The 27,618-nt window shown below is 39.3% G+C and overlaps 1 protein-coding gene across 4 annotated transcripts in view; it reads right to left on the bottom strand.

Annotated features, from left to right (window-relative positions):
* Hs6st2 (heparan sulfate 6-O-sulfotransferase 2) overlaps positions 1–27,618 on the bottom strand; it is a 287,634-nt gene that overhangs the window by 53,564 nt on the left and 206,452 nt on the right. For 2 of the 4 annotated variants that reach the window (XM_052739500.1, XM_052739528.1), the window contains exon 3: positions 22,942–22,974. The exons of the other annotated variants lie outside the window; for them this stretch is intronic. In XM_052739500.1, coding sequence (XP_052595460.1) covers positions 22,942–22,974 — 33 coding nt within the window. The remainder of the gene's footprint in view (positions 1–22,941; positions 22,975–27,618) is intronic. 4 annotated transcript variants of the gene reach the window in all.

The following is a 27,618-nucleotide window of genomic DNA, read 5'->3' on the forward strand; positions in this document are numbered from 1 at the left end:
AATTTCCATTCAGGAAACTTCAGCTAGCTACTAGAGGTATTACATAATAAATATGGCAGTGGCAACTAAGTTAAGCTAATGTGGTAAAAATACAGCATTTTTAATCATTCAATCTTATCCTGAGGAAGACCGTGAAAAACTCTGGTCTCTTTGAAGAAGCATAAGTTGGAACATAAAAAATCTGCCCATTGCACAGCAGGGAGGATTGTGTACCATTTGCCTATTTTTCATTGGTGAGTTTGAGGCATTCTTTGGTAGGCTCAATTACCTGGGTCCTGCCCCCAAATCCATGTCTGTATCTTCTGTGTCTGTCTGGTAGGGGCTCAGGGAGATTCAGTTGAAAGCTACAGAGAAATGCACTCATGATTTCCTTAGGTCCTCTTTCTAACTCTTTGTTCAGGGCTCCTGGGATATTATTCTCTTGTCCAGTGATAGCCCGCATTCTCTTTAATCATCATCTGCTTCCATTATCTGCAATTCTCCATCTCTGCCTCCTATCCATTCCCCAAAAAGCTATCCCTCTGGGCAAGGTAGTGGCTCAGTACCTGATCTGCAAATCCAACAATTTGATGTACTTTGCAGTCTCAGAGCCCACTTTTCTCTCTCTTATCCATAGGTTACTAAGGAAGAGTGTAAGGAAAGTTATCTTTCTCTGGAAGCGTACTTACCTATAATCAAAGAGGACCCATAAAAGGGCTCTAGCACAAACAAAGAGACTCCCTCTTCTAGACTTTAACAAATTAAAGCCCATATTAATTAATTCTTTAGCCCTTTAATTGCTCCTGGATTAAATATGCTGGGGCTATTTTTCATTCCTGCCCTAGTTGTCACAAGTTCAATAATTCACTTAGGGAATTCTGGCATCCTGTATTTGGCCCTGCCTGTCTATAAAGTCAAAAGGAGTAGCTCATTAGTAAGTAAGAAACATTAATTAGACTTGGGTAAATTTATACTTGTGAAAGATGCTAGCTTCATTCCAGATTGTTGGAAGGAAACTCATGCTCAGAGTTGTTTGGCAAATGATGAGTCGATATAGGCAATGTGATAAAGTCTCGAGACAGATCTTCAGCAACCCACCAGAGCCTACACTATATCCAATGCATGCTGCTCCTCTTAAAGGTGTCACCTAAAAAGGCTATATGAAGATTGCATGAGTGCTGATGGTATCCACATTTCCAGGGCTCCTCCTTGGTAGCTGTGTTATGAGACACATAAGAAAAATTCATGAATATGTAGTGACACCTTATTTTTGGCCTCAACTATAAGACCCAGCTTGATCTTCCAATTACAATATCATAATTATCTTCTGATAAAATCTGACTGATTCCAAAACTCCAGTCTACCTTCCAAAGACATCTCAAAACTGTGCAGAGTCATGACAACATGCTATAACTGTCAATGTACTACCAATGTAGAAACGTGGAAAGGTCAGACATGTTGAAGAAATCAGCACTCTTTTCCATCTATCACTTCTGCTGTGTCAAAAATAAATCCGTTGGATTCTTTTGTTTATTATAGTACTTTGGCATCATTCCACACTTGACTAGAAATGAATCCCAATATCTGTACCTCAGCTTAATATTTTCTGCATTTTCTTATGTACACAGGAAAGAACCAAGTGCCATGGTGAAATGCCCTCTTCCTTGCCCTTGATCTTTCATTGACTTCTCTAATGGAAATGGTTCTGATGACAGGTGAGGAAATGGATTCATCGGTCAGTACCTTCAAAGGTCCATTAAGTATAGTGCTATTTAATAGCACATTAACTATCTTAACCAGTGTCAGACAACAACTAGGGAAATGCAGAAGTTTACAAACTAATACAGAATCTTGGGAGGCTGAATGTAAATGTAAATCACTACCCTCACTAATTAAAATTTTGGCCCTTTGATTGCTCCTGGATTAAGCTCACAGAGGTGATTTTTCATCCCTGCCTTGGTTGACACAAGCTCAATAATTCACTTTGGCATTCTGACGTCACTTGCTTGGTTCTGCTTGGCCAGAGAGTCAAAAAAGGTACCTGATTAGGGAGTGAGTGATATTAATTAGACTTTTGTAAGTAGCACTCTGTATGATATCAGCTCCTGATTTCACCCAGATTACTGAGGGGCCATATTGAGAACTGGAAAATTGGGGTTATTGCTAGAAGCACTCCTCCAGTTGAGTGGCATGCTTCATTTCACACAAATGAAATGTGGACTAAAATAATGCAATCCTGACAGCTGGCCTAGTGCTCATGAACTGGAAGTGGCAGAGTATATTAACACAAATTGTTCTATAATTAAAATGTGGTGATGGCTCTTGTTTTAAATGCATTATAGCCATATAGGACTATGGTACAAATTCAGAATGCTTATCTACTGCTGTTTCAATAACAATACCCTTAGCACCTGCTAGGGATAAAATGCTACTGATACAAAGATCTATTGTATACTACCTATTCGCAAAGATATTACAGAATTGAAATAGAGAATTCAAATGACAGCTCATGCCAGTGAGGATGTGAAGTAAGGGGAACACTCATCCATTACTGGTGGGAGTGCAAACTTGTACAGCCACTATAGAAATCAGTGTGAACATTCCTCAGGAAGATGGGAATAGATCTACTTCAAGATCCAGCTATCCACTCTTAGGCATATACACAAAGGGCACTTCATCCTACAGCAGAGACACTTGCTCAACTATGCTCATTTCAGTTTTATCCATAATAACTAGAAATTGGAAACAACCTAGTTGCCCCTCAACATATGAACGGATAGATAATGTGGTGCATTTACACAATGAAGTATTACTCAACTGTCAAAAAAATGAAATCCACATATAAATGAATGGAACTGAAGAAATCATCCTGAGTGAGGTATCCCAGATCGAGAAAGACAAATATTGTATATATTCACATACATATGGATATTAGCTGTTAAGTCAATGATAACCAAGCTACAATCTATAGAACCACAAAGGGTGGGTATAGAGTAAGAGACTAGGGGAGACAGATAGAACTCCCTAGGAAAGAGAAATAGAATACATAGTTATGGATGGATGGGGAATAGGGACTGGAACAGGAGGATCAAGACAGGAAGGGGAAGGAAGTGCGAGTTCAAGGCCAGAATGGGAAACTTAATGAGAACTTGTCTCAAAATAAAAGGTAAAGGGAAGACTTATGGTGTAGCTTAGTGGTAAAATACTTGCGTGGCATGATTGAGGGGCTAGGTTTGATCCCAGATACTACAAAACGACAACCACCAAAAAATCCCAGCCTCATTACCTTCAGGGGGTGCTTGGATTAATGATGGTCATCCTTGATGAATGAACAATTGCACCTGGAGGCAGTATAAACATTCTATTCTGGCCTCATGAAGGACACTCTTCTGATCTTGGAGGAGGGGAAAAGCAATGGAGTATGATGACCTGCAGATCGATACTTCTCTCAATGAATTTCATCATAAGTGACACTCCTTTGGGATAAGGAATGGCTGACTAGAAATCATTCAAGGTTATCAGATGAATGATAGTTTCTAAAGTGTTCAGGTGCAACATCTGGAATTTAAACTAGTGGCTAGACACAGAAGCACAATTAAAGCTTCTTGGTCTGGACATTGAGTGGCGGTTAAGACACAAGGTGACATTTCTAATACTGTTCATATAAATCTTCAATTCAGTGACCAGAGTCACTGGAAGTTCTGATTTCAGAGCCTTGTGAAATACAAATTTAATAAGGTGGTTTTGATTACTTCAGCAGCAAAGACAAGCCAGAGGATCTGGGGCTAGGGAGGACCTTCCTCTTAGAATACACAAATCCAACAGCAAGAGGGTTGTTAAAACCTCATGAAAAACACAGCATAACGGAAATGTGTGGTTGGGAGTCTGAAAGTATTGATTCAAAATACAAGAGACTAATTGGAAAATTACAATCTCTAATATTCATTAAAGCATTCTAGTTCACAGAGGCAGTGATGGAAATCTGAGACAGAAAGGCCCTTGGCCCTTATAGCTAGCAGGATAAATCTCTTCCAGGAATAGGATTCATTCTTATCTCTTAGATCTAAGCTACAGTTGATACAAGTGCTCAGTTAAAGAAGTAGAAAGCAGAAAACTGCCTGAATTGCATAGGCTTCAGTGACAGCTAATCAATGCAAAATATGTCCTTAGATCGCACAAGAAACGATTCACAGATTCAACGTAGTAATGTGCAAAAAATGACCTTCCCAACCTTCCAAAGATGATTCTTAGCACCTTCATTTATCTCCTGTTGTCTGTCCCAAGCCAGGACCAACCCTCCTTCAACCTAAGTAATTGAGTAGGTCCGGACAGAAGTTTTAGATGAGCATGTAAATTCCTGCTTCAATTTCATTATTCAAAAATGCCTTTGGGAAAGCCAGCTTTGAAAGGGTATTATGGTGAGAGACAACATAATGAATAATTAGCTCAAAATTGGTACATATAATAGCCTGCCCCACAACCAACTCAATATCAGAGCTGTCGGGATAGAGGCATTAAAGAAAACAGAATCTACAGCTCATTTTTAAGTCAAATTGCTGATTTAACCATTCAGCTTTAACTACAGCTAATCGACTCAAAATACACCCTCCATCAGCCTTCAGACCCCAAATTGCTTGCTTTTAGTTATACAAAGCAGATTGTTATAAAGGGCAAATACCAATATTTCCCCTTAATCTCACTGAGAAATACTGGTAAAGTTAATATTACATTTTAGAACACTTAAACATTTGACATGTAATTTTATAGAATATAATTTATAATGAGACTGTAAGCTAGGATTGTGTGTTTCTAACTCGACTGCAAAAGAATGGTGGTTAAAAAGAGCAAACTGCTGAATCAAGTCACACTGACCCAGAGTGTCAGTGTGTCTCAATATCCCTGTAGCTAAGAGCTAGGCTCCAGTGAAAGCAAGTGAAATCTTTGAGATTAGGAAGCTGCTTCAACTGAAAGCTGAAGTTGACAAAGATTTTCTATACAGGGCCAGATAGGAAATATTTTCACATTTGAGGACTCCACTGCTGTAGCACAAAAGTACCTACCGACACCATGTAAATGAATGCATGGCTGTGCTCCAACAGAACTTTATTTACAGACACTCAAATTTGCATGCCATATAATTTTGAAGTGTCAGAAAACAGTGTTCTGGTTTTTTTTAATTTACTCATTTGAAAATACACAAATTGTTCTTAGCTCATAGAATATAACAAAACCAAACAAAACCCATGCAATGGGGCTAGGGCTGTAACTCAGTGATGGTGCATGTGACTGTGAGGCCCTGGGGTACATCTTCAGTACCTGGAGTTGGGGGAGGAGTGCAATGAATTAGATTGGTACTGGGCCATAATTTGTTGACCTGTGATGTAAAACCCTAAGTTGGCAATGTGCCCAAGACATGAGAAGTCTTTAGTTTCTTGGGCACTCACTTTCAAGCAGAAAACAACTGATGCTCTGTGAGATTTAGGGTCATTATATATTCAAGTATCAGTTGTTTGTCTCAGAATTTTGTGTTTGGTAGGGGTGGGGCGGCATTTAGAGACACTTTGCTTTTGTTGGTTCTTCATACAGTAGTTTATTCCTTGCCCCCTTCCTTCTTCTAGCAGTGTCTCAGTAGCTATAGCTTCTGTTCTAGGTTTTATAACTCAAGAGACTATCTGAAAACCCATCATCAGCATTTATTCCTGACCTAGAACCTTCCATTTACTTGTCTTTTAAAACTGCTCATTCCACCTTAAGTCCATTCTGATCCTGAACTAGTCTTATGTGGAGAATATGTTAAGTTTTATTGACAAAATTTTGAAGAAGTAAGAAAGAACATAAAACTTTCCTTAGTTCTATTTCTACCAAGAGGGAATCCATACTCCACTATGGCTGCAACACAGTGGGATTTAAAATGCCACCAGTACCACTAAGAACAAAAAGGGAAGAGACATTCAAGATGATATGGTGAGGGCCTGGGTGTAGCTCAGTGACTTCTCTAGTGTACATGAAGATTTGAGTTAGTTCCCCAGAACCACACTAGGTGAAAACAGCTACACCAACTCTTAAAGGGGCATCTGCATGCATGTTAGGTAGTTAATGGTGGGGCTCTGTTAAGTGGCAAGAATGTGTACTTATGAACATGATAGTGTCGTTATTAGCTTATTGGAGTTACTCCAAAGGGGGAGGTTACAAGCTGTTGGGACAAAACACCTGGGTTGCAAATGTGACTCGACCTTGGCTTCTGTTCATGACTAGTTGAGAAGAAAGGGGAAGAAATGAATTTTTGTGAGCCTTGGCCTTGTGTAAAATGGAAGGGTTTTGGCAGATCCTATAGGATACTTCCATGTTATAATTTCCATATGTTTTGAGCTGTCCATCATAACAAAAGAAGATAATGAAACTTTTTGAGAAGTCGCTGGTGCTACCTCCTAACATCAAAGAAACAGTTGATGAGGAAATACCTCAAGCTCCGCTCACCTGGTTGTCTTCAAGCATAATGGGAGCAAGATGGGTTGTGGTTGCAATATGACTGCAACACGAAATTTAGACCTAACTTAGAATGTGTGATTGTTTACTAGATATGTCAAAGGGTATTGCTGTTCCAGAGAAGAAAAAGTCAATAAGCCATATAGTTGTCTTGGGAAAATACATATCTCTATGGACAGTAGCATTTGATCACCTTTGGACTAGTTAGTAAAACCCTGTGGGACAAAAGCTATGTGGAAAAATATATTCAAAAGGCAAACAATTCCTGAAGATTTTCTCTTTATTCTCCATCGTCAACTCTAGTTAAAGCAAACCTCTTCACCTTCACTGGACACATCTTAGTAAGTTGCACATTCTTAACGATTTCATACTCCCTAGATGTCTTGTCTCAGTCTAACAAGGTAGAACACACGTAATCCAGATGTGAGGGAAACGGAGACACTGCAGCTGGCAGACATTGCTCTCTGGCTTGTGCAGGGCTCAAAAGTACTAGCTAAAACCCATGAGGGAAAAGAACACCAGGAAAAGCATCTGTTTTCAAGTTCGTTGCTTGGGGTGGGGGAGACCGAGGAAGCCAGTTGTTTATAGAACAATTTATGGTTACAATTTCAGTGGTTGATTGCTTGATTCCTTCATCCAGTTCCTAATCACAGATCAAACACAGGTTCCAATAATGAAATAATTTTAGGCATGATTATAAACAGTCTCCTACTGAGGGCTTTTGCTTAGAAACAAGGAGCTTTTACCCCATCCCCCAATACACACACTTGTCACCTCCCTCTTTACTCAGTGAAGCAGCCATCAGAAGGAGTGATGGGATTTCAGTTCATCTACCTCTGGGGAATATCACTGTCTACTCATTCTCACTAACATCTCTTTCCTTTGTATGGGCAGTGTGGTTGGTTATAGGCAGAATAGGGCATAAGTACCAAAGGAGACACCTTTCCCTTTCTGTGATCACTAACTGAGCCAGTATTATTTTCTCTCTTTGACAACAAACTGAGATACTTATCTTTGTTTCATCATATTAGATAGCTCAATATTGCCTTCCAAATCAGGTCAACATCTCTTCATGCCTTCTTAGGCAATCCATGTTGGAGCTCAGGCTTACATATCTTCTAAGTACCATGCCAGCAGCTCTCTGAGATCTTCCATATTTGTTCTTGCCTCTGGAAACTGACAAAGCTGCTTCCTCTAAGTAGACCACACCTCCCCATCTTGTCAGGGCAAACTCTCACTTTTCTTTGAAAACTTACAGTTGCCTTTTCTGTTGCTAGTCTTCTTTACAGCCCCGAGCAATATAAGTCCCTTCTAATTGACTCCATTTTGTTCAGACTGGATTATACCACATTAAAAGCATACTATCCATTTGCACTTTTATCTCTGTATTCCATACCCTGGCAACTGTGGGCTTTTGGGAAGGTCTGTGGATCACGTTTCACCTTCACATATGCTCCTCTCCCATGATGCCCAGCTTAATCAGTACTTGGCAAGACTGAGCCTGATTGACATATTAGTTAAGTATATACTTACATAAAATTCATATCCCAGAAAAAAATTGCTTTTTGTAGGATAGGAGTAACTTTGTTTATTCCTCATAGTGTAGCTACCTATTCTCAGTAGTCACACTAATGATACTATGTTTCCTTCTACTCAAGTAAAGATCTCACATGATAAATGGGGCAGGTGGGACAGCATCTTCAGATTGTAGCCAGTGTAACAGGATACATATTGCAGTCCTGTTTCGGGAAATGGAGAGCTTAAAATATATCACTGGACAGTTGCAGGCAGAGCTGCTTTAAGAACCACATTGGGTATGGGTGCAGAAACCTGCCAAGATTTCCCAGAAATTGGCTTAAGGGCCTTCATTGCAGAAGTGACCTTTACACAATTCTTGGACAGCAATAGAAAGCAGGATTTACCACTGAGGTCAATAGGTTCTAGAATAAATAGGTACAAAGAAGGCCAACCTCTTCTGTAGCTGGTGGCTAGGGTAAGAGTGCAGAGGGCAGAGGCAAACAGGAGGAACAGCAAATGAGACTGCCATGCCTGCATATGCTTTCAAATAAGAGAGGAGATGAAGTAAAGGGGAAACTCAGTGACATTATTGGAGACTTCATGTTATTCGTGTTTTTCACTAGTGGTGTTAACTGTCTGAATCACTTGGTAAATAGCTAGTCATTAAGAGTTTTGCTTGATATCTCAGATGTTTTGTGAATTTAAATGATACTTCCAGTGTCTAAAAGGGGAATTTTAAAAGTGGGGCACTTAATAGACCAGCAGACAGTCTGAAGTTTCCTATCGCCCCTAAGAGGATGAGGATGGTTTCATTCAGCCTTGCCTTCTAACCTGCACGTAGTATAAACCTCCAAACTGCTTATTTAATACTGTGACATAAACCAGTACTCAAGAAAGAAATCAAAGATCCCTGTAAAAACACTGACACATCAATCACAATGTATTTGTATGTAACCAAATGTCTACAAACAAGATACTTGTCCTCATTATTTAAACACTGTCTACTGAGTGCCTGGTACAGGGAGGGATGACACAAGGTCAATGAGGCATCAGTAGCAAACTCACGAAGCACAGACTAGTAAGGTATCTAGACAATTAGAAAAACAACTTGGATCCGCTTCTGCCACCTGACTGCAACTTCTCTCTTAAAGGTCATCAGTGACCTCCTACTATCCAGGGCCAGAGAATTTCATTTTAAAAGGTAGTGTGGTTGATTATGAGCAGAATAGGACATTTATTAAGGAATACATTGGATATGTTGGCCAAGAGTTTTTTAGGAAGAGAAAGGATGAAGTACAAGTTCCTGATGTTGCAGAAGTCCTTGTAATTGAAGAAAAAGCAAGGAAGTAGATAGCAATTAACAGAGACTCATAACTGTCAGCAGTTCTCTCTGTGGAGAATAAGAGACGTGGGGGTGCTCAGCCTTAATGGAATATCTATCACATACCCTGAAGGCTCAGGGACCTATGTAGAAGAGGAGGAAATATTGAAAGAGCCAGAGGTAGTAGATGACTACAAGAGAACAGTTTCTCCAGACACAAAATGGAAGATACACATATGAACTCACAAGCATTGTGACAGTACACATAAGACTTGCACAAGTTCAAGCCAGATCAAATCCCAGCATGAAGCCCCAGCCCTAGCTGAGGAATTATTTGTGTTTGATTGCTGTTTGGAGAGGGAGAGACAATGTTCTGCAATGGTGCGATACCTAGTATATTATCATGGGATCATCACTGGAGTGACTAGGTAGATGAAAGACTGCAGGGGCTGGGCTGGCTCACATTTGTAATCTTCAGGGCAAGCCCACGGTCAGGAGTAGTTGGCTAACACATTGGACTTGATGGGGTGGGGTTGGATTAGTAGAGAGGGTAGGATATGGGTGGTTCTGGGAGGAGTTTGGAGGGTGAGTGTTGAAAATCGATTGCATGAAATTACAAGAGGATTGATGAAAATACTGCATCAAAAGAGGAAAAGTGAGGAGACCAGCGTTATTAGAGAGACATGGGCATGGGGCAGAGTGACAAAAGAAGAAGCCAGAGGGGGACGGGGACAGGGGCAGTCTATGCAGGCCCTTGCAGCGTTGCAGTCCAGCTGAGGTAAGGAGCCATTAGGATGCAGGCCAAAGGCATGACATGCAATGAACCGGCAGTTGAAAAAGATCAGCACTGAGGTGTGACTAAGTGGATGGAAGAGTTGGAGGAGGGTGTGGCTCACATTCGTAATCCCAGTATCTGGCAGGCTGATGCAGGGGGATTGCCACAAGTCCTAAGCCAGAGTGGATTGCATAGCAAGACTTGGTCACAAAACAGTAACAAATAAGACTGTAGGAGGTCAATTGTAGATCTGAAAGACTGGCTAGTAGATTTATAGAAATCCATGTAAGAAATTCAAGCACATAGTATTGGTAAGAGGCAGCCAGACTCCTAATACATAATGAAAGGCAGAGTAGATTGAATGTGCTAATGGCATGGCCATGTGGCCTAAGAGACAAAAACTAACATGAATGGAACTATTTCCACTTGAACAACGGGAAAAATCAGAATTATCATTTACTAAGGTAGGAAATACCTTAAGACATCCTAGTTCTAATAAGTCTGAGATACCAAGGAAACTTGCCAGTGGAATTGAGGAATATGATGTTGGTTAATAGCACTCTAGAGAGCTCAAAGGAGAGGAGAGCCTGGAGATGTACACGAACACAAAACTTTCAGCATCCTCTATTACCCCTTGGCTGCAACCATCCTCAAATGTTGACAAGCAGGCTGGATGTGTCTCAACCAAGCTTTTCCCTCTCCTCTTTCCACACCATGCTCATCTTAACCTTTGTTCTTAGAACCTTTGGTCTTCAAAAGCAGGGGTTCCATATAAGGAGGTATTATAGTAATGGGCATAATGCAGATTCTGTTACACTAATGACATATCTTTCACTGGAAGAGGTTATTTTCAGTGGAATTATTCTTTATATGCTTTTCCTTACTTGTTAGTATTGAAATGTGAAAATCTGGATATATGCATAATGGTATACCTCACAGACACAGAGAGACCAGTGCCTAACCACTTCTGGTAGAGGCAGACCTACTTACTATCAGTTCATATGACCTCCGATTAAACTGTTGGGGTATTCTTGGTGCATTGTTTTGGGTGAGATATGACAAATTGTAGTAATCAAAACAAAAAAAAGATCATAGTATTTTATTTCTTGCAAGGCCAAATTAAGGCAAAATAAACCAGATCCTAAAACCTGATCTGAAAAGCCTCATCATTTTGCTTCACTCACTGAGTACATCGTTAGCTTCTTACTGAAGTGATTCTCTGGCTGGAATATCAGCTTGCACTAATTATTGTCAGTGGTTCTATGACTCTGTAAATGAGATCCACACGAGTTTAAAAGTGCTAAACTAATTATGAAAGCCAGGAAACACATTCTGCTTTAAACTATCCATAGAACTTTAAAGGCAGGTATCCAGACAGAAAGTGCATGAGAATAAACTTTGGGGTCATCAGCTTTCCTACACTCTCAAGTGTTCAAACAGCAGGTCTTCTGTATTTTTCTCTTGAAAGGGGGGGGGGGGTGGATCCTACTGAAGGGCAGAATCCAGTATAATGATCTTATGTACAAAGCTTGACAAATGACTTCTTCCTTCTCCCACCTGAGTATCAAAGATAATTTGTAGATCTTCACTCACCCATGCTTCTGAGCCAATGAAGGAAGGAGTGGCATCCAGGCCACCTAGAAGGCCTTACCACCATCCCCTAGAACTATGGCGGGTACCTGAGAGTGTCAAGCAGTCAATTACTCAATTTACCATGGCAATACCAAAGGTGATGAGCTAGTTTTGTAGAACTACCTGGAGCACTTTAAGATCTACTGGTGCAATATGGTTTTAGTCTTGTCTGTTTATTTTCTGTCAAACTAGCCTATGCACATACACAGCTTCTGTCTGATTGCAAAGCTGCCTGTGCATATTTTCTCCTGACTAATCCTTTTTGACTCTGTGTATATTATCTTCCTATTAATCCTTTATGTAGTGGGTAGCCATTCCAGCTTTGATCTGGAAGTTCCAACCCCCATTGAGACTTCGGCAACTGTCACGCCTACAAGGAGGGGCCAAGGGAGGCGCCTGGAGACCTGAGATCTGGATGGGTGGCGCACTCACTCAGTTCCTTGGACGGTGAAGGTGGGCCAAGCAGAGCTCCAGAGAACACCGCTGGACTGCGATACACCTTCCCCAGACCCCGCGATCTACCTATCCCTTAACTTGTAAGTTACGCCATTAAATAAATCTCCTTTTAACTACGTGGAGTAGCCTTAATAATTTCACCAATACTTTATGTAGCACTCACAAGAAATACTCAGGGATCTGTAAATTCTCTTGTCATTTTCTAGCATATCCCCTCAATTTATAGATGGATAAACTGAGGCTTGGAGACAAATGATCTGACAAATGTTTCTCTGAATTTAAGGACAAGAGTTGGACTATAATCAAGATTGGCTGATTTTCAATTATTGGTCTTTGTTTATGCCTTGCTCCAGCCTCTTGGTATTTTGTTTCTCTCTCTTTATCTTCATTTCTACATACCTTCTCATGTACACACCTCTCAGCCCAGCACAGTAGGTTGCTCACAAGTGATCATACCCATATAATAGGAAACTTAATAGAGCCTCGTTATTTTACTGCATTGCCTAAGCTTCGGGCCTTGGTCATGTTTTGATACAATCTCTTTTTGCTAAAAATGTCACAATAAGCGTCTTTATTACTCCACAGATGTTACTTTCTCCTCTGGGATTATTAGAAAATATTTCAGGGGTAGTTTCTTAATTTAATTTTTATGGTATCTCTTCTACTCTCTGGTTAACCCCGACCTTTGAGTATTTGAAATCCTGCACATATTTCCCCATGGCAAATCATGAATCCAATTTTAATTTAATCCATAACTTCCAATGTAACTTGTTGACAGTACGAAAGAGAGGAAGAAAGGGCAAAGGATATTGCTTACTTTCTCATCCTTCTTTCCTAAAGCAGCACTATAATCTAGTGCATGTTATATCAACTTGGAGAACTTTTGGTGAAAAGAGAGGACACTCTGTGGAAGATTGCGCCATTCCTGTAGAATATGACTCGCTACTTCCTGCTTTCTTTGTATTTATGTGAGAAGGAAAATGAGAGTATCAGCTGTGATACATATCCTTTTCAATGTGCTGTTGGATTTAGACTATAAGCTCCCAGAAGACAAGGCTACCTAAATTCTCTGTTCAGAGCCTATTAAGAATCTTATGGCTAACAGGCAATGAATCTTTTCTATTGACTCAGCAATAAACCTGATGCTTCAAAAGGAAAAAGAAAAAAAAGGAGGAAAAGAAAGGAAGTTAAGGCTGGCTCCTCAAAACAGTTGGTCAAACGAGAACAATTCTGGCCTAGTTGGGCGCGGCATTCAAATTGCACATCCTGTAACAGCTATGTACCTTAAAGTTAGATAATTTTTCTCGAAGCCTTTAAAAAGTGGCATATGTATGTATGTAAATTATTCCAAAACTACAAAACAATCTAAATGTGAGGTAAAGGAAATGAGCGTAACAGTTCTTGTGCTAACTAACTACAGCAAATCATTTCAGTTCTCTGGTAACTTCTGACCCAACCTCAAATTAATGCAGATCTTCTGAGGCATGAGGGATGTACCTTTCTATTAGCAGACACATATTAGTGTCTACCACAACATTGGTCTTCTCTTCCAAGGTCAACTCTAAGTTAAATGATGGTGTTATCTCTCTGTAATTGACCTCTGTTCCCTCAGTGAGTGGCACAGTTCTTGGTAAAGGAAGTAGCTGCTCATGTCATGACTTCCAAAATTAGGGAGCTAAAATCATACTAAGATATAATTAAATTTCTATCATTGGCTTCTTCTCATTTTCTAAAATCAATTTTACTAACTGTGTTTTACTGAGGATAGTTCTAGAATAAACGAAGTCACTAAAAGAAAGTGGTAGAGACCATTTACATTAGCCAGGAAAGAGAACTCAATGAACTTGGATTTCTTTTACCATTCACCTTATCCTTGCTTATAACAATATTTTCCTTGACTTGTTAAACTTCTTTGAAGTACTATATTAACATTCTACAATTTACTCGATACAAGACAGCATAAATGAAAATTTACTTCATTATACTAATAAAGGAAAAAGGACTAAATTCTCAGCTGTCAAATAAAATTTTACATGTTAACAACTATCACATGGTTTGAAACATCTCTATGTTGACTTTACATATCAATGCAACAGTTAAAGTGTGTTTGTCAATAACAACAAGGGTTGACCAGAAGAAGAAAGAAGGAGAGGAATGGAGACAGTGCTGTTGAGTTGAGAGTTGTGGACATCTACAATATTATCAAGGGACAGTACTGCTTGAGTCATTTTTCGGCATTAAAAAGATGGAAATAGAGATTGGAGAGAGAGATGGATCAATAGTTAAGAGCGCTTCCTGCACTTCCAGGTGGTGGGAGTTCAATTTCCAGCATCCAAGCCATGTGACTCATAACTACCTGTAACTCCAGCGTGAGAGACTACAATGGCCCTTCTGGCTAAAGCAGGTACCTGCACACATTAGCATGCACACACACACACACACACACACACACACACACACACACACACACACACACAGAAAGAGAGAGAGAGAGAGAAAGAAAGAGAGAGAGAGAGAGGAGAGAGAGAGAGAGAGAGAGAGAGAGAGAGAGAGAGAGAGAGAGAGAGAGAGAGAGAGAGAATATAAAAATAAACTTTAAAAAATAAAGAGGTGCATGTCACTAGTTTGTCTAATGTATATGGCACTAAAAATATATAATCCTCAGCCACAGTGTTGGGTAATCACCAAGTTGTGGAGCCCTACTGGGTTTCCTCACATCTTTTGAAAGCTGTTATCTGTTTCTTTTTGGTCTCAAAGCTGAAAAGCAGGACCATCCCAGAGTCATCCAGCTTTCATTGTGCACTCCAATTACAAATACAATTCTTGGGTATTCAAAGTAAACCAGAGTTTACATAGGCTGAATTTAAAATCAGCTCCAGGAGTATTATTTTACTTCCAAATATTTTATGAGCACTGTAGACACAGAAGCTGCTCATATAGAAAGTAGTAAATGAAGCTTAAGTCTCCTGGTGCATGGCTTTGCATGGCATTACATGAGTGGGGAGTACTAAATTACATGGCTCTTCAGTAACACATCCTGTGGTTTTTCACTGGAACGTAAACTACCCAAACCCTCTAACTCTATTTCATTTTCTTATAAGAACCAAGCATCTTTAAAATTACACCTAATTATTTTTGAGACTGTTTATTTCATCCTTTGTGAATTTCTCAAGCCTTCTATATTTATGTAACCAGAAACTAATTCCCATTATTTCCAAGAGGTTATAAAATCAAAAGGACATCACAGGGACCACATTTTCCTGCACACATACAAAAGCAGGGTATTGTTTAAAAGGTATTTTGAGTCAGAAAATGGCTCCTACCTAGAGAAATCTACAATGTTCATTTCTTTCCTATACTTTTTATTCCTTTCCATACATCATCTATAATATTGTCAAATCAAGTCATATGAAAAAACATGAGAAAGGCTTGAGTGCCTTTATGTTTTAATATAAAAACAACCAGTAAATGCTATTTAAAGATACCTTTATGACAATTTAGTATGAGTGACATTCCACAGCTGTACACATAGAACAATCTTCTTTTAGGTCTCCTGACAAATGAACAAGAGCTTCCAGAAAAGAGAAGGTAAACTGTGTCCTATGGGCAGCAGATATCAAGTTGGAAATTATAGAAATCCCAAGAAGAAAGAACAAAGTGCCGTGAACCGCCTTTTATGAATGGGATTTAGTGTCCATATTACTTGAACTAGGAAAGTCAAAAAGGTTTTCAAACCGCACAAGGCCTTGAAGAAGTCAGTCCTCTAACAATGTCAGTGCCTAGGTGATGATGCAAGGCTGGGCTGTCTAGAAAACAACAGTGAGCCAATGGAAGAGATGAAAGAGGAAACCCATGGTGCTACCTTTCTTGAGGGGTGTGTAGGTACAATTTTAAGATTACAGAGAAGGACCACTTATAAAATAGGAAATACTTCAAAGTCAGAAACAACAAAAATTACCTAGTAATTTCTAACTTGTGAGTTCGTCTTCTCCACTTTACATACACACAATATCTCCTGTGCTATGTGTGCATGCACACACACACATACACAGAGAGACACACACACACATACACACACACTCAGTTGTACACAAACACCAAAGGCAATCAAATGAGCAAGCACAACAAGCAGCTATAGTTAACTCTATGTCAAAGTACAAGACAGGATTCACTTGAACTGGGCGCCTTTCCAGCATCTAATTAATTGCATGTCCGTAGACAAGTTATTGTCCTAAGGCTTCAGGGAAGTCAGAGAAGGCAAGCTTTCTAACTCTCAGCTCAGGACCTAACTGAACTTGGATTGGGTGCCCAGGGATGTGACACAAAGATCACTACATGAATACATGCCTTTTTGACACCTGAATCACTGGCCTGCAACACCTATGCTATATCATGTGGGAGTCCACTTCTAACTCAGTCCCTTATTTCCCTGCTGTTTGGTTCTTTTTGAAGATTCCCCATGGGCAAACTGGAAAGATACTGGATTTCATGTACTCACATTAAAGAAGTTGACAATTGTATTTGTGGCTCTGAATTGTCACCCTAGCTAGCAGAGGTAAGAACCAGAAGCAGTCTTTTAACTTCCTGTGACATTTACAAGAATTGTAAAGCTGGCTTTTGCCAGAAAATGTATGTTTAATCTAAGCAGTTCTGATACACTGGGAAATTGGTCCCTACATATCCACTTTACAAAATTAAACCAAATGTTGGAAAGAGATTTTGGCCCATATCTCTGAAAACAACTAATTGTACCATTTCAACCTATAAAGACACTATGGCGTCATGTGCTTTGAACATTGGTTTTATTCATGAAGAAATGAGCTGGGAGGGAAGAAGCAGGAGGCCTAAAGTTGTGATAGTTAAAATCGCAGTTCCGGTTTTCCAGTTCCCACCTGGAGCTCTTCCCACTCCAGAAACAGGCAAAGGCAAGGCTAGGCACGGCAGCATGTACTTGCAATCTCAGTCCTTGGGAGCTGAAAGGAGGAGAAGCCTTGAGGTTGAGAAGGCAGCCTGGGCTACATAACAAACACAAACAGGCGAAGTCAAATGCTTTGTAACCTTTAATGCTTCTGTCTTTCTTTTAACAGGCAGTATGCCTTGAGTAGCAAAAATACTCAAAGTGATAAAAAGAAGTATCCCTAAGAGACTAGAAGGATCATTCATATTCTGTAATAAGCAAAGGAGGGATCTGGCCAAATTCTAATGATGAAAAGGACAAGAAAAGTGTGGACTATGCTGGGCTGTACTTGAGGGCTATGCTGCTAATGAAAGAATGGGCAGAAGCAGGAAATGAGAATTGGTACTAGAGCCAGGAAAGCATGAGGCAGAGGGAATAAAAGGGTCCAAAGTGTAAAGTCCACAAAAGCAAGGAGCAAATTTCATCTCCCTGACCACTCCCCACTCATCTGATCATTCTCCATCCAATTTCGATTTCCTCCATGGCATTGGCCACTCTCCAGAACTAGCATATTCATATACGTCAGCTTTAATTGCCTCTATCACCTGCTTCCATGTATACAGATGTTCTGTAAGGAACGTAAGGACAAGGAGTGGGCTTACCTATCTCAGACCATGTGAAGTGCACAATACCTATACATTGAATGAACAAATCTAAGAAAGATATAAAAAGTTAGACTGGGCTAATTAGATCTGTGAAAAAAAGATATTAAAAGCTAAATTCAGTAATTAGTTTTTACTGTTCTGACATCCAATGAGAATAAGATACTGTCTCTAATTCATCAATGTTTGCAATTCATTCAAGGCAAAGGAAATAAGAACACGAGAAATTTATACATAGTGTTACTATGACAGTTTCTATGGCATGTAATATCTGAAGAGCATGGTAGAATGAGCCATAGGCAGAAGCTGTGGGATATCCAGAACATCCCTAAGCTGTAACGTTTCAACAGGAGATCGGATCTTGGCATCGGAAAAGGGCCACAAAGCAGACTTTGACATAGAGAGCTAGGACAAGAGCACTTGGGAGTGAGACCTGCAAACGCATAGCCATGCAGAGCTCTAAAAGGAAACATGGTGTACAACTGTGAGGGAAAGGATCTCCACCTATTTGGAATCTAAGCTGCCCTTCATGTACTGCATGAGACAGGGGACTGCAGAGTAGAGCCACCCTCCTGAAAAAGAGATACTGTTCTCTACTAATGATAGCAGTGCTGAGACCATAGTTTCCATGGGAGGAGTATGTTTATAGCCAGGTCTCCTAATGACAGCACATACATTAAGCAAGATTTGTCTATCTCCTTGCTCTAATTAAATTTTAGGGTTAGACACAATCATTCATCTGGCCTGAAACACTGATGAGCCCACTTGGAATGTAAAACCCTAAAGCAACTCAATATTTACTAAATTTAAAGGAAGCAATTAATTTGTAATTCGAATTTATGTACATCTTTTCTCCACTTTGGATCTGCCTTATTTCCCTTAAGTTCCTCTGGTCATTAAGATTGTCAGCAAAGTTACAGTCTCAGTGTATCTGCAAATAACTAAAGGAAAATGTATCAGGCATCTAAGGACAGAGACTTTATAGGTATGGCATTCACAGTCTCATTCCTTCACAGAGATCCTGACAATTTCTCCATAAATGTTTACAGAGTGAATGAGAAAAATCTTTATAACTCTTGAAAGAATGAATGAAAAAAATCTTTATGCCTCTTGCAGCTTGTCATGGTAGTTCATGCCTACAATCCCAGAACTCATAAGACTGAGCCACAGTGATTGCTGCAAGTTCTAGATTGGCTTGGGGCTACAAAAGTGAGTATTCCAGGCCAGCCTGGGCTACAGTTTAAGACCTTGCCTCACAAAACTTAGTTTCACAAACAACATCTCAGACACCCCTGACCCAGCCTATGAGTATGTCTATGCACACAAGTACTCTCAAAATTCCCATATGGTCATTCTTCTCTTTGACATGTGCATTTTAATAACCAAACACTGAAACAATAACCATTTGTTTCCCAAGAAAGATGATTTTAATTAACATTCCATCCAAACATGCCAATCATTCAGCACCTTAAAAATGAATTCAATTTATATCAGAAAAGCTGTTCCCTTTTCCCTAAAAAGCATACAACTTTTAAGGACTCAGTTGGCATCTCCAGTTCATAAAAATCTTGTTTATACATCATGCTTCCTCTGAAAGCCCGGTTTGTGTCGATTTGCTAACTTAAACCTCCTTTACTTCTGCTTAGGCTAATATCTCACCCTTGCTCCTTCTTGTCAATTCTTAATACTTCTGAAGCCTCCATCTGCTTTCCTAAGGGGATGAAAATAGCCAGACTACACTTTCAGCCTCCTAGGATATCCTGCCCTGGAGATTCTCAGCAGACATTTGGAAATTGGAGTTAGCCCAGAGCTCCGGAGTGAATTAAGGATTGGTGATGTCAGTTTGGGAATCATTAGTGTAGGGGTTAAAGGTGAACCTACGGAAAGAGATGAAATTACCCAGGGAGTCAACATAGCAAGAGAGAAGACGCAGATCAATGACAGGAACTCAGGAGTTGCAACATTTAAAGAGGTGAAGAGGGAGCAAATGTATGTGTACAGTGAATGGTTATATACATGCACTAGTGTACCGTGTGTGTGTGTGGGTGTGTGTGTGTGTGTGTGTGTGTGTGTGTGTGTGTGTACCAGAAATTCCAACAAAGCAAACTTAATTAATATTATGAACACATCAAGATAAATGGTGATCACTTTTCAGCAAAAGAAGCTATGTTCAGGTGTAGGCATCTCCAGATGTCCACCTGAATGAAGCTAAGAAGCAGCCTTCAAATTCTGACAAATGGTGGTCATAGATAACTTTTGGGAAAAGCAGTCTTCCAGGTATGGTTCTGTGGACAGTGTGCAAGACCAGCCACACATGGATGCACGCAAGATACACAGGTGAAGATCCCAAAGCACCAGAAGATTAAGCATTAGTAAAGAATAAGATTGGTACTGGGTATCCCAGACAATGACGTTAATAACCACTGTTGCATATTGACTCTTCCCTGTGTGTCGGAATCAATGCATAGTATTTCTGTGCATGGCTTAACTTTCTTCCTCAACATAGCTCTATAAAGTCACTACATTTTGCATTTGAGAAAACCAGAGCCAGCAAAAGTTAAATAAATTATCCAAGGTCACACAGTTAGGCCATGGTAGTGCTAGGATGGTACCCGAGTTCTCTTTGAAACTGAAAGCCCCTGCTGTCAGCCACTAAAGTTAACACCTCCACACTTAGGCTAGTTAGATAGCTATGCATGGGGAGAAGGGAGCTGAAACTGAGGAAGTACCTCTTAGTATTTATCAGGCTCTTTGCATTGAGTACCTCCTTTTACACATACGCCATCAACTTTTAGGCTATATTTAGGTAAACCTTATGAGAACATATTCAAATAATTATATTTTGGGTTCTTTAAAAAAACAACTCGAATCTATGTGACTGTAAAACAACCTGTTATCATTCAAATGTACTTGCTACAATAGTTCCCAATGGTTTGAATTGTTTTTAAAGTGTGGCATCATTGATTAGGTGGTTGTTTTTAAGATTCAAATTAGTAATAACTTTTAGTTAAAGTTTTTAAGATTCAAAGGCATCAGGTAACTGAGGGAAATTTGGCAGCACGCTCTTAAAAGGCCTGTCCTGGCCTTGAATTTTGACAATTCTTGCATGCAGATGCAGTGGCAATGATGTTCAAGATGGGAGATTGGGCATAGAAGGAAGTGCAGCAGCAGAACTGGTTGCCATGTCAGCATCCTTTTATTCCTTAAAACAGTAGAAAAATAAAGCCATGGCTGGTCCAAACATTGAGTGCTAACTCAATTAGAAGCTTGGGAACTCCATACAAAAGGATACACTGGAAATCCAACTAACTAATTTACCTGTGACCCGACAAAGATCTTAGACGAGCCAATTGGTTATCAGGAAGAACGAGAGACAGAGTGTGAGTGAAAGAGGGACAAAAACTCTAGCACTTAATGTTTTGCTGTCTATAGAAAACCAAATGAGGTTCTGGTCTAAAGCAATTAGTATCACTGCTAATTGTGCATGTGTGGAGCAATAATACTAGGCATTTGGGGTGGCTCGCACTGATTGTTCCCTTCTTCCTCTGGATTACAAAAATCCATTCAGACAGCCAAATAATAGCAAGTACTTAGGCAAATTGTTAATTATGAGGCAGAGATAATCATAATCTTGTACATTTATGAAACTGAATATACAATGAGGATTACCAAATGAATTGTTGCTTTATTATTTTACCAGTGACTGAAAAATATGCTAGGCCTGCAAACAGTTTTCATACATCATTCATTTGGTCCACCAGAATTCAAAAATGGCCCCATCAATATTTACCAAAGCTGTTTCTTGCCCATCTCGCCACCTGCACTTCTCTTTTCTTTCTCACTAAGACTGTGTGTAAGGTTGCTCTGACTACTTCTGCTCCAGCTCAGCAGCACCATGATAAAAATAAGAGTATGTCAGAATGGTGCTACCATGTGACTTTCAAAGCAGAAAAAGAATAAAAACTATCAACACTTCTCCTATAAAAGTAATTACAAGGAAAATAATCCCTATCTTATTGACTATTCTCCTAATAATAATCCACAAAATTTTATTCACATATGAGTAAATCAAAGCTCATAGTGGAAATGGGATCTGCTCAAAGTCATTGCTCTAGGCAGTAGTGACATGTAATATTCTTGCCATGAGGACACATATCCAATCTATGATCTTTGAAATACTCTCCCATAGTAATGTGTGATGAAGTGTTGATGTCTGTCTACACCTTTTATCTCAATGAATTAAAAACGGACTATAGTGTCAAAGGATGACTTTCTTCTTCTCAGTCATCAGATAGTTCCATAGGAGACTAAGATGAATATGGAAGCCAAACTCATGAAAATGAACTGGTCGTTTTACAGAGGGCCTGTCTAATCTGTTTTTACAAGAGCCTGTCCTAGTGGAAGAATGCTAAGCTCATGACTTTTCTACTCTGGTTTGTTTAGTCAGGGAGAGGTATAGGTAGGCAGGAAAAGAAAACAGAGGCACTGGTAAATATTTCTAGAGCCAATAAACCTACAATAAACCAAATACAAAACTGGTGAACACCACAACTTTAGAAAAAAATGCCAAGCGAATAGAGTATGCCATTGGAAAAAAAAAAAAAAAAAGGCGTATCATTCTCGTTAACCTCTTCAGCACTGGTGACAATATGATACTGCCATGGCAAAGTGGGTACTTTCCTGGAGCATTTTCATTGCTCCTTCTTCCCCACAGAAAATAACTTTCCTGTGTTTGGTTAGATTTGTTCTCCGGCAGGGATCATATGACCAAGGCCTACTGCTAATGGGGTTACTCTGCCTTTTAACCCCATAGGCATGTTGGTCCAATGGTTCTGTAGGCATGTAACCCCATAGGAAATGTTGGTTCAATTGTTCTGAAAACCACCATCTGTCTTAGGAAGAGGCAAGCATGCCTAAGCACTGTAAAGACTTGGTTGATGGTGGGGATCTTCTTACCCAGACACTCTTCTATGTCATCCAATTTCAGCTAACTCTCAGGAGGGGTGGGGAAAGCTAAATCTTCATCCCACTTCCAAATGGGATCTGCCATTACACCCAAGACTACATGCTGCTTTAAACTAAAACAAGCCAAGTATCTATGATTAAAAAAAATTTAACTATTTTGCATCGCAATTAAACTGGCAGACTATTGCAGAGTCTATTTATTTTCTAGCTTTCTCAGTCTCAGTTAAACTAAAAATACATTGTTACTTACCTAGTTGCATCTAGAATCTGAAAAATCCTCCACCTGTTAAAGGAACAGTAAAACCAATCGATAGCAAGAGCTTGCCAAGAGAATAATTAAAATAATAAAAATATCCATTTTGCTTGGATATCATATTTTTACAGTTTCCCAAACTGTAAGGAAATAGTTCATGGGTAGATTTCCCAATTTGTTCCCCATTAGCTCATCTCCAGCAAATGGAGACATTCCAAATCACAAGGCTGAAAAGAGCATGGCAGCATTGATAACCAATCCTCTGCATTGCTGTTGGCATGGAATGATGGATCTGTCACTCACGTTAACTTTATTCTCTTTCTCCAGGGGCAGTGGCAAACTAAGCAAGGAAAAAGGCCAAGAAACCCAAACCCAGACCAAGTCTAACCCTGTAGCATGGATGAAATGGAAACAGCTCATTGAAAGTACTGAGGAGAGACTTTTAACATCATTGTACATGTATGAACACGGATAAAAGAGATAAAAAAAACTTTCAAACTTTTCATATACTCTTAAATGAGATGAAAATTCAAAGCACGCATATATACAGACACAGACAGACAGACAGACAGACAGACAGACAGACAGACACACACACACACACACACACACACACACAGAGGAAAATAATTACTTTCTTTAGTGACTGCCACCCAAACAGAAGATGTCCATCAAAGTAAGTAAATAATATCTCCTCATTTATAAAACTTGCTTAGATCTTTCTCATAACACAAGTCTTAGGATTCACAAAACATTAACTCTATAGTGTAAACTTCTTTTAGTTTTTTTTTTTTTGTGTGTGTGTGTGTGTATGGAGGTCAGAGGACAATTTGCAAGAGTTGTAGGCTCAGGGGATTAAACTCAGGTCTTTAGGCTCGAGCACAAGCTCCTTGAGCACTGAGAAATCTCGCATGTGTGAACTTCTCATATGAGCAGCATCTCTGAAGTTGTACCCAGGTCACTTTGAGACTCAGTTAGGTTCCTGATTTTAATTAGACCATAACAAGGGCCATTATAATTTTTTACACTTTTTTGTGCACAAAAAAATGTTATAAGGGCCTGTGAGTTGTTATGGGAGAAATGTCTTTTGATATAAAAATGTTTCATTTTTATATTAAAAATCAGTGCAGGTTTCTGGGGTGAGTTAAGAATATCTTTTAATAGCATAGCCAGTAGCAGAGCCTTGTCTGCATCCTCACTTGGGAAACAGTAGATGAATTTTTAAAAATACTGAGTCCAGGGTATGGTTAGACCTCACTTACCTGCTTCTCAGTTGTTAAGACTGCCAGGGAAACAAGTGTTATGAGAAACCAACATGATATGCCTGGTGAGTTCTGACACTACATCTTTTAAACAAGATACCCCCCACAAATTAGCTTGATATTCAAAGCCCAATGTATTCTCTTCCACTCCAGCCACAAAAGGAAGAAATTTAGAGTATGCTGTTCCACCTCATGACATAAAATCCTTGTACAATGAAGACAGTTTAGGAGCCCTTTTACCACACTTGGTCTGGTGAACAAAAGAAAATACAACTTTCGATGAAAATACAAACAAACAAAAAACCCTAACAAAAACAGCAATAAGAAAAAATGAAAACAAGACCACAAGTTAATTTTTTTTAGCTCCAGTAAATTCCAAAGCAAAATATACAGTAGTTTCAAAAACCATAATTTCTATTATACTATCTTAATGGAAATCCTCAAAATGATGTAAATATTTCCATTGATTTACTGATTTGTATCAGAGCTGGGTTAAAATTTACTTCAATCAGGAGCTATTATCTCTTCAGAGTATCATTTCTTTTATTTCTAGGCAAAGTTCCCTCATATGTGTTAATATTTTCCAACTGATTGCACTGATAGGATTTTAAGGAGCTCACTGTCTTACCTAGGTGTCCAGCCAGCCAGATGTGCAGTATTCAATGATGATCCATGAAGATGTTACAGGTACACCGATCAAATGGGTGGGCAGTCATTACAAGTGACCGAAGACCATGGGGGAAAGGTTAAAAGAGAGAGAGAAAGAGATGCACGCTGATTAGAAGAAAAGGAATTAATTTCAAATTTTATTTCATGCAAATGTACACATACTCTCTCTTTGGGATGGTTCTCAAATGGAATCCCTTAAAAAGATCCTTTAATCATGAAGTCATTCAAACTGTATTTATTATCCATTATGTGCCAGGAATTGCTATAGGATAGAGCAGTGGATCAAACAAACAAACAAACAAAAAAAATCCTTCCTTTCTGTAGGCTCTGCAATCTTGTGGAATATTTTGTGGGCCATATGCTTGAAATAAGAATTTTCCGGAAATATACCACATGTGAAAGCATTTCTCCTGGTTTTATTTATTCTTTTCTTTATGTATGAAGAAAATAACCAATGGCATCACAGTCAACATTTGTAGTAGAAGAACTGCTTTCTGATTAGAAGGAACACTATAAGTTATGGACTCCTCCCCTTAAAAGCCCTTCCCAAAGGCTGTCATAAGCCTCCCTTGCTTGCATTTTGAAAGGCTGTGAAAACAGGAAGTCTCTCAGTAGCACTGTCAATCATAGCTCAGTCAGTTCCACATCTTAACCCAGCTTTTCTCATTGACTGTTACTGTTTTCTCTAAGAGGTGGCCCAGGTGGCATGCTGAGATGAAACCCCTTAGTCCTCAGCAAGCCCCATCCTGGGAAAACAGCAGACCTGGGAAGACAAAGGAGACATGGATACTGGGCTAAATTCAAGGAGATGGGATCAACCTTCAAATGTTAGCAACTATCTAAAAATGGCAAGTTAGTAGGGAAAGTAAAAGAGGGACGTGAATTCAAAACACATCACTGGAATAATGGGAATGTGAGAGTATCTGAGATTTTGAAATTTTAAAAAGGAATTCATCTTTTCTTTGCAACTATTTCATACATGTATACAATGTATTTTATTAGATTCCTCCCATTGCTCTTTCTTATCATCCTAGCTATCCTGTTGAGGCCCCCTTCCCCCAGTTACAACCATTCTTACTCTCATGCCATTTATTGTGACCCCCTGAGTTAAATTGGGGTAGATTGCAAGCATGGATGATAGGGCCTATTTCACTGGAGTTTGGGACACTTAGAAGTGCCTATACCACTGAGGAAAATGACTTCAGATGGGATTAATTTTAACTGGGAATATCAAACTACAGCATCTACCTTTGGTGTTTATAGTATTAGGTTTACTGCTTACAGTTTCAGAAATAAAAATTAAAGCAATTCACTTTGATATTAAGACCCAAATCAAGACTTTAAGAAGAACAAAATAGAATAATAATATAGGAGCTCTTGCCCAGGAATCAGGATCCCTGATTTTCCCAATGACTCACTTGATCTTGGGCAATGATCTTCTCCATTGTTTTTCTTGAGAAGATTCAGGAAATGAAATAGTTCAACAAGCTGGTTTCTCACCCACTCATTACCAAGCCTAATACCTTTACCTTCCATTTTTGAGCTGTGTTAGTTGAAAATATACCAATCTCTAGTTGTTTTTTCAATACGACCTGCCACTGGTAGTTCAGAGACCCAGCACTCCTGCATTCACAAGCAAAGGAGACATAGCCCGAACAACAGTGTTCAAACTGAAATGCGGCCAAAGACCATTATGTTCGGGAAAACAGCTCTTTTTATGTAAATATACAAAGTGGCCGGTTCTTTGTGATGGAAAATTTACATAAAAATTTGAAAACTACCTGCTCAACTCTCTTGCCTACCAAATGGGACAAGTATAATGTCTGTAATCATAATGATATTCAAGATACATACAAAATATAGTTATGAGTGATGCTCATTTAGAAGAGAATGTAATCCAGTCTGAGCCGAAACCTGGTGCCTTTTGTAAGCAGGCCAAGGAGTTTGAGTATAGAAAGGTAGTTCTCAAGTTACTTGTAATGATTTGATGCGATTATACACAGAAACCCTGTGGCAGAAGACAAGAATCAGAGTCAACATGGAAAAAACTTTTTGTCCAGGAGGAAGACCAGATAAGAGAATAGTCCAAATGATAGTGACTGAGGCAGACCACAGAAATAGCTCCCAGGCCTGTCACTGAGTCATCTTTCTCGGGGAACAGAACCAAGTTGTCAAAACCATGCTCAAAAAGACCTCTATGTCAATGGCCATGGTGAAATCAACCACATTTATTAGTATAGTGGAGAGATGTGCCCTAATACCTGTGCTATACTGTTTGAACACTTTGTATTATTCTTCAGTCTATGCCAAGTCCACATGAGATCATGCACACTGCATCAGACAGGGTACTTCATGGCTGGCCTGAGAAGACTGCAATCCAGGTCAACCTTCCTAAATTGTGCTTTTTGAGAATCTGTTTTCATTCCACAAGGCCTAGCCTTTGCCACAACTGCGAAGTCCTCTGAGTTTGTTTTGGTTGTTTCTTTCACAGTAACTCCCTTTCTCTAAGACACTCAAGTTGGTTTCCAAACTTACCCTTGTGTCTTTATATTTCCTGCCAGCCAACAAGGATTTCAAACTATGTATTTTTTTTAATTTGGGCAACAGTCATAGGAATACAGAGCCTTTTAGAACCACAGTAATTACTCTTCATTGATTTTACCTTCAACCTTCTGACAATTAGGAAGGTTTTTTTTTTTTAAATATACCCCCTAATAACAGAAGGCATAACAAGATCTACTTA

The sequence above is a fragment of the Peromyscus californicus genome, unplaced genomic scaffold (assembly GCF_007827085.1).
Source record: "Peromyscus californicus insignis strain IS unplaced genomic scaffold, ASM782708v3 Scaffold_10__1_contigs__length_136768540, whole genome shotgun sequence".
NCBI lineage: Eukaryota > Metazoa > Chordata > Mammalia > Rodentia > Cricetidae > Peromyscus > Peromyscus californicus.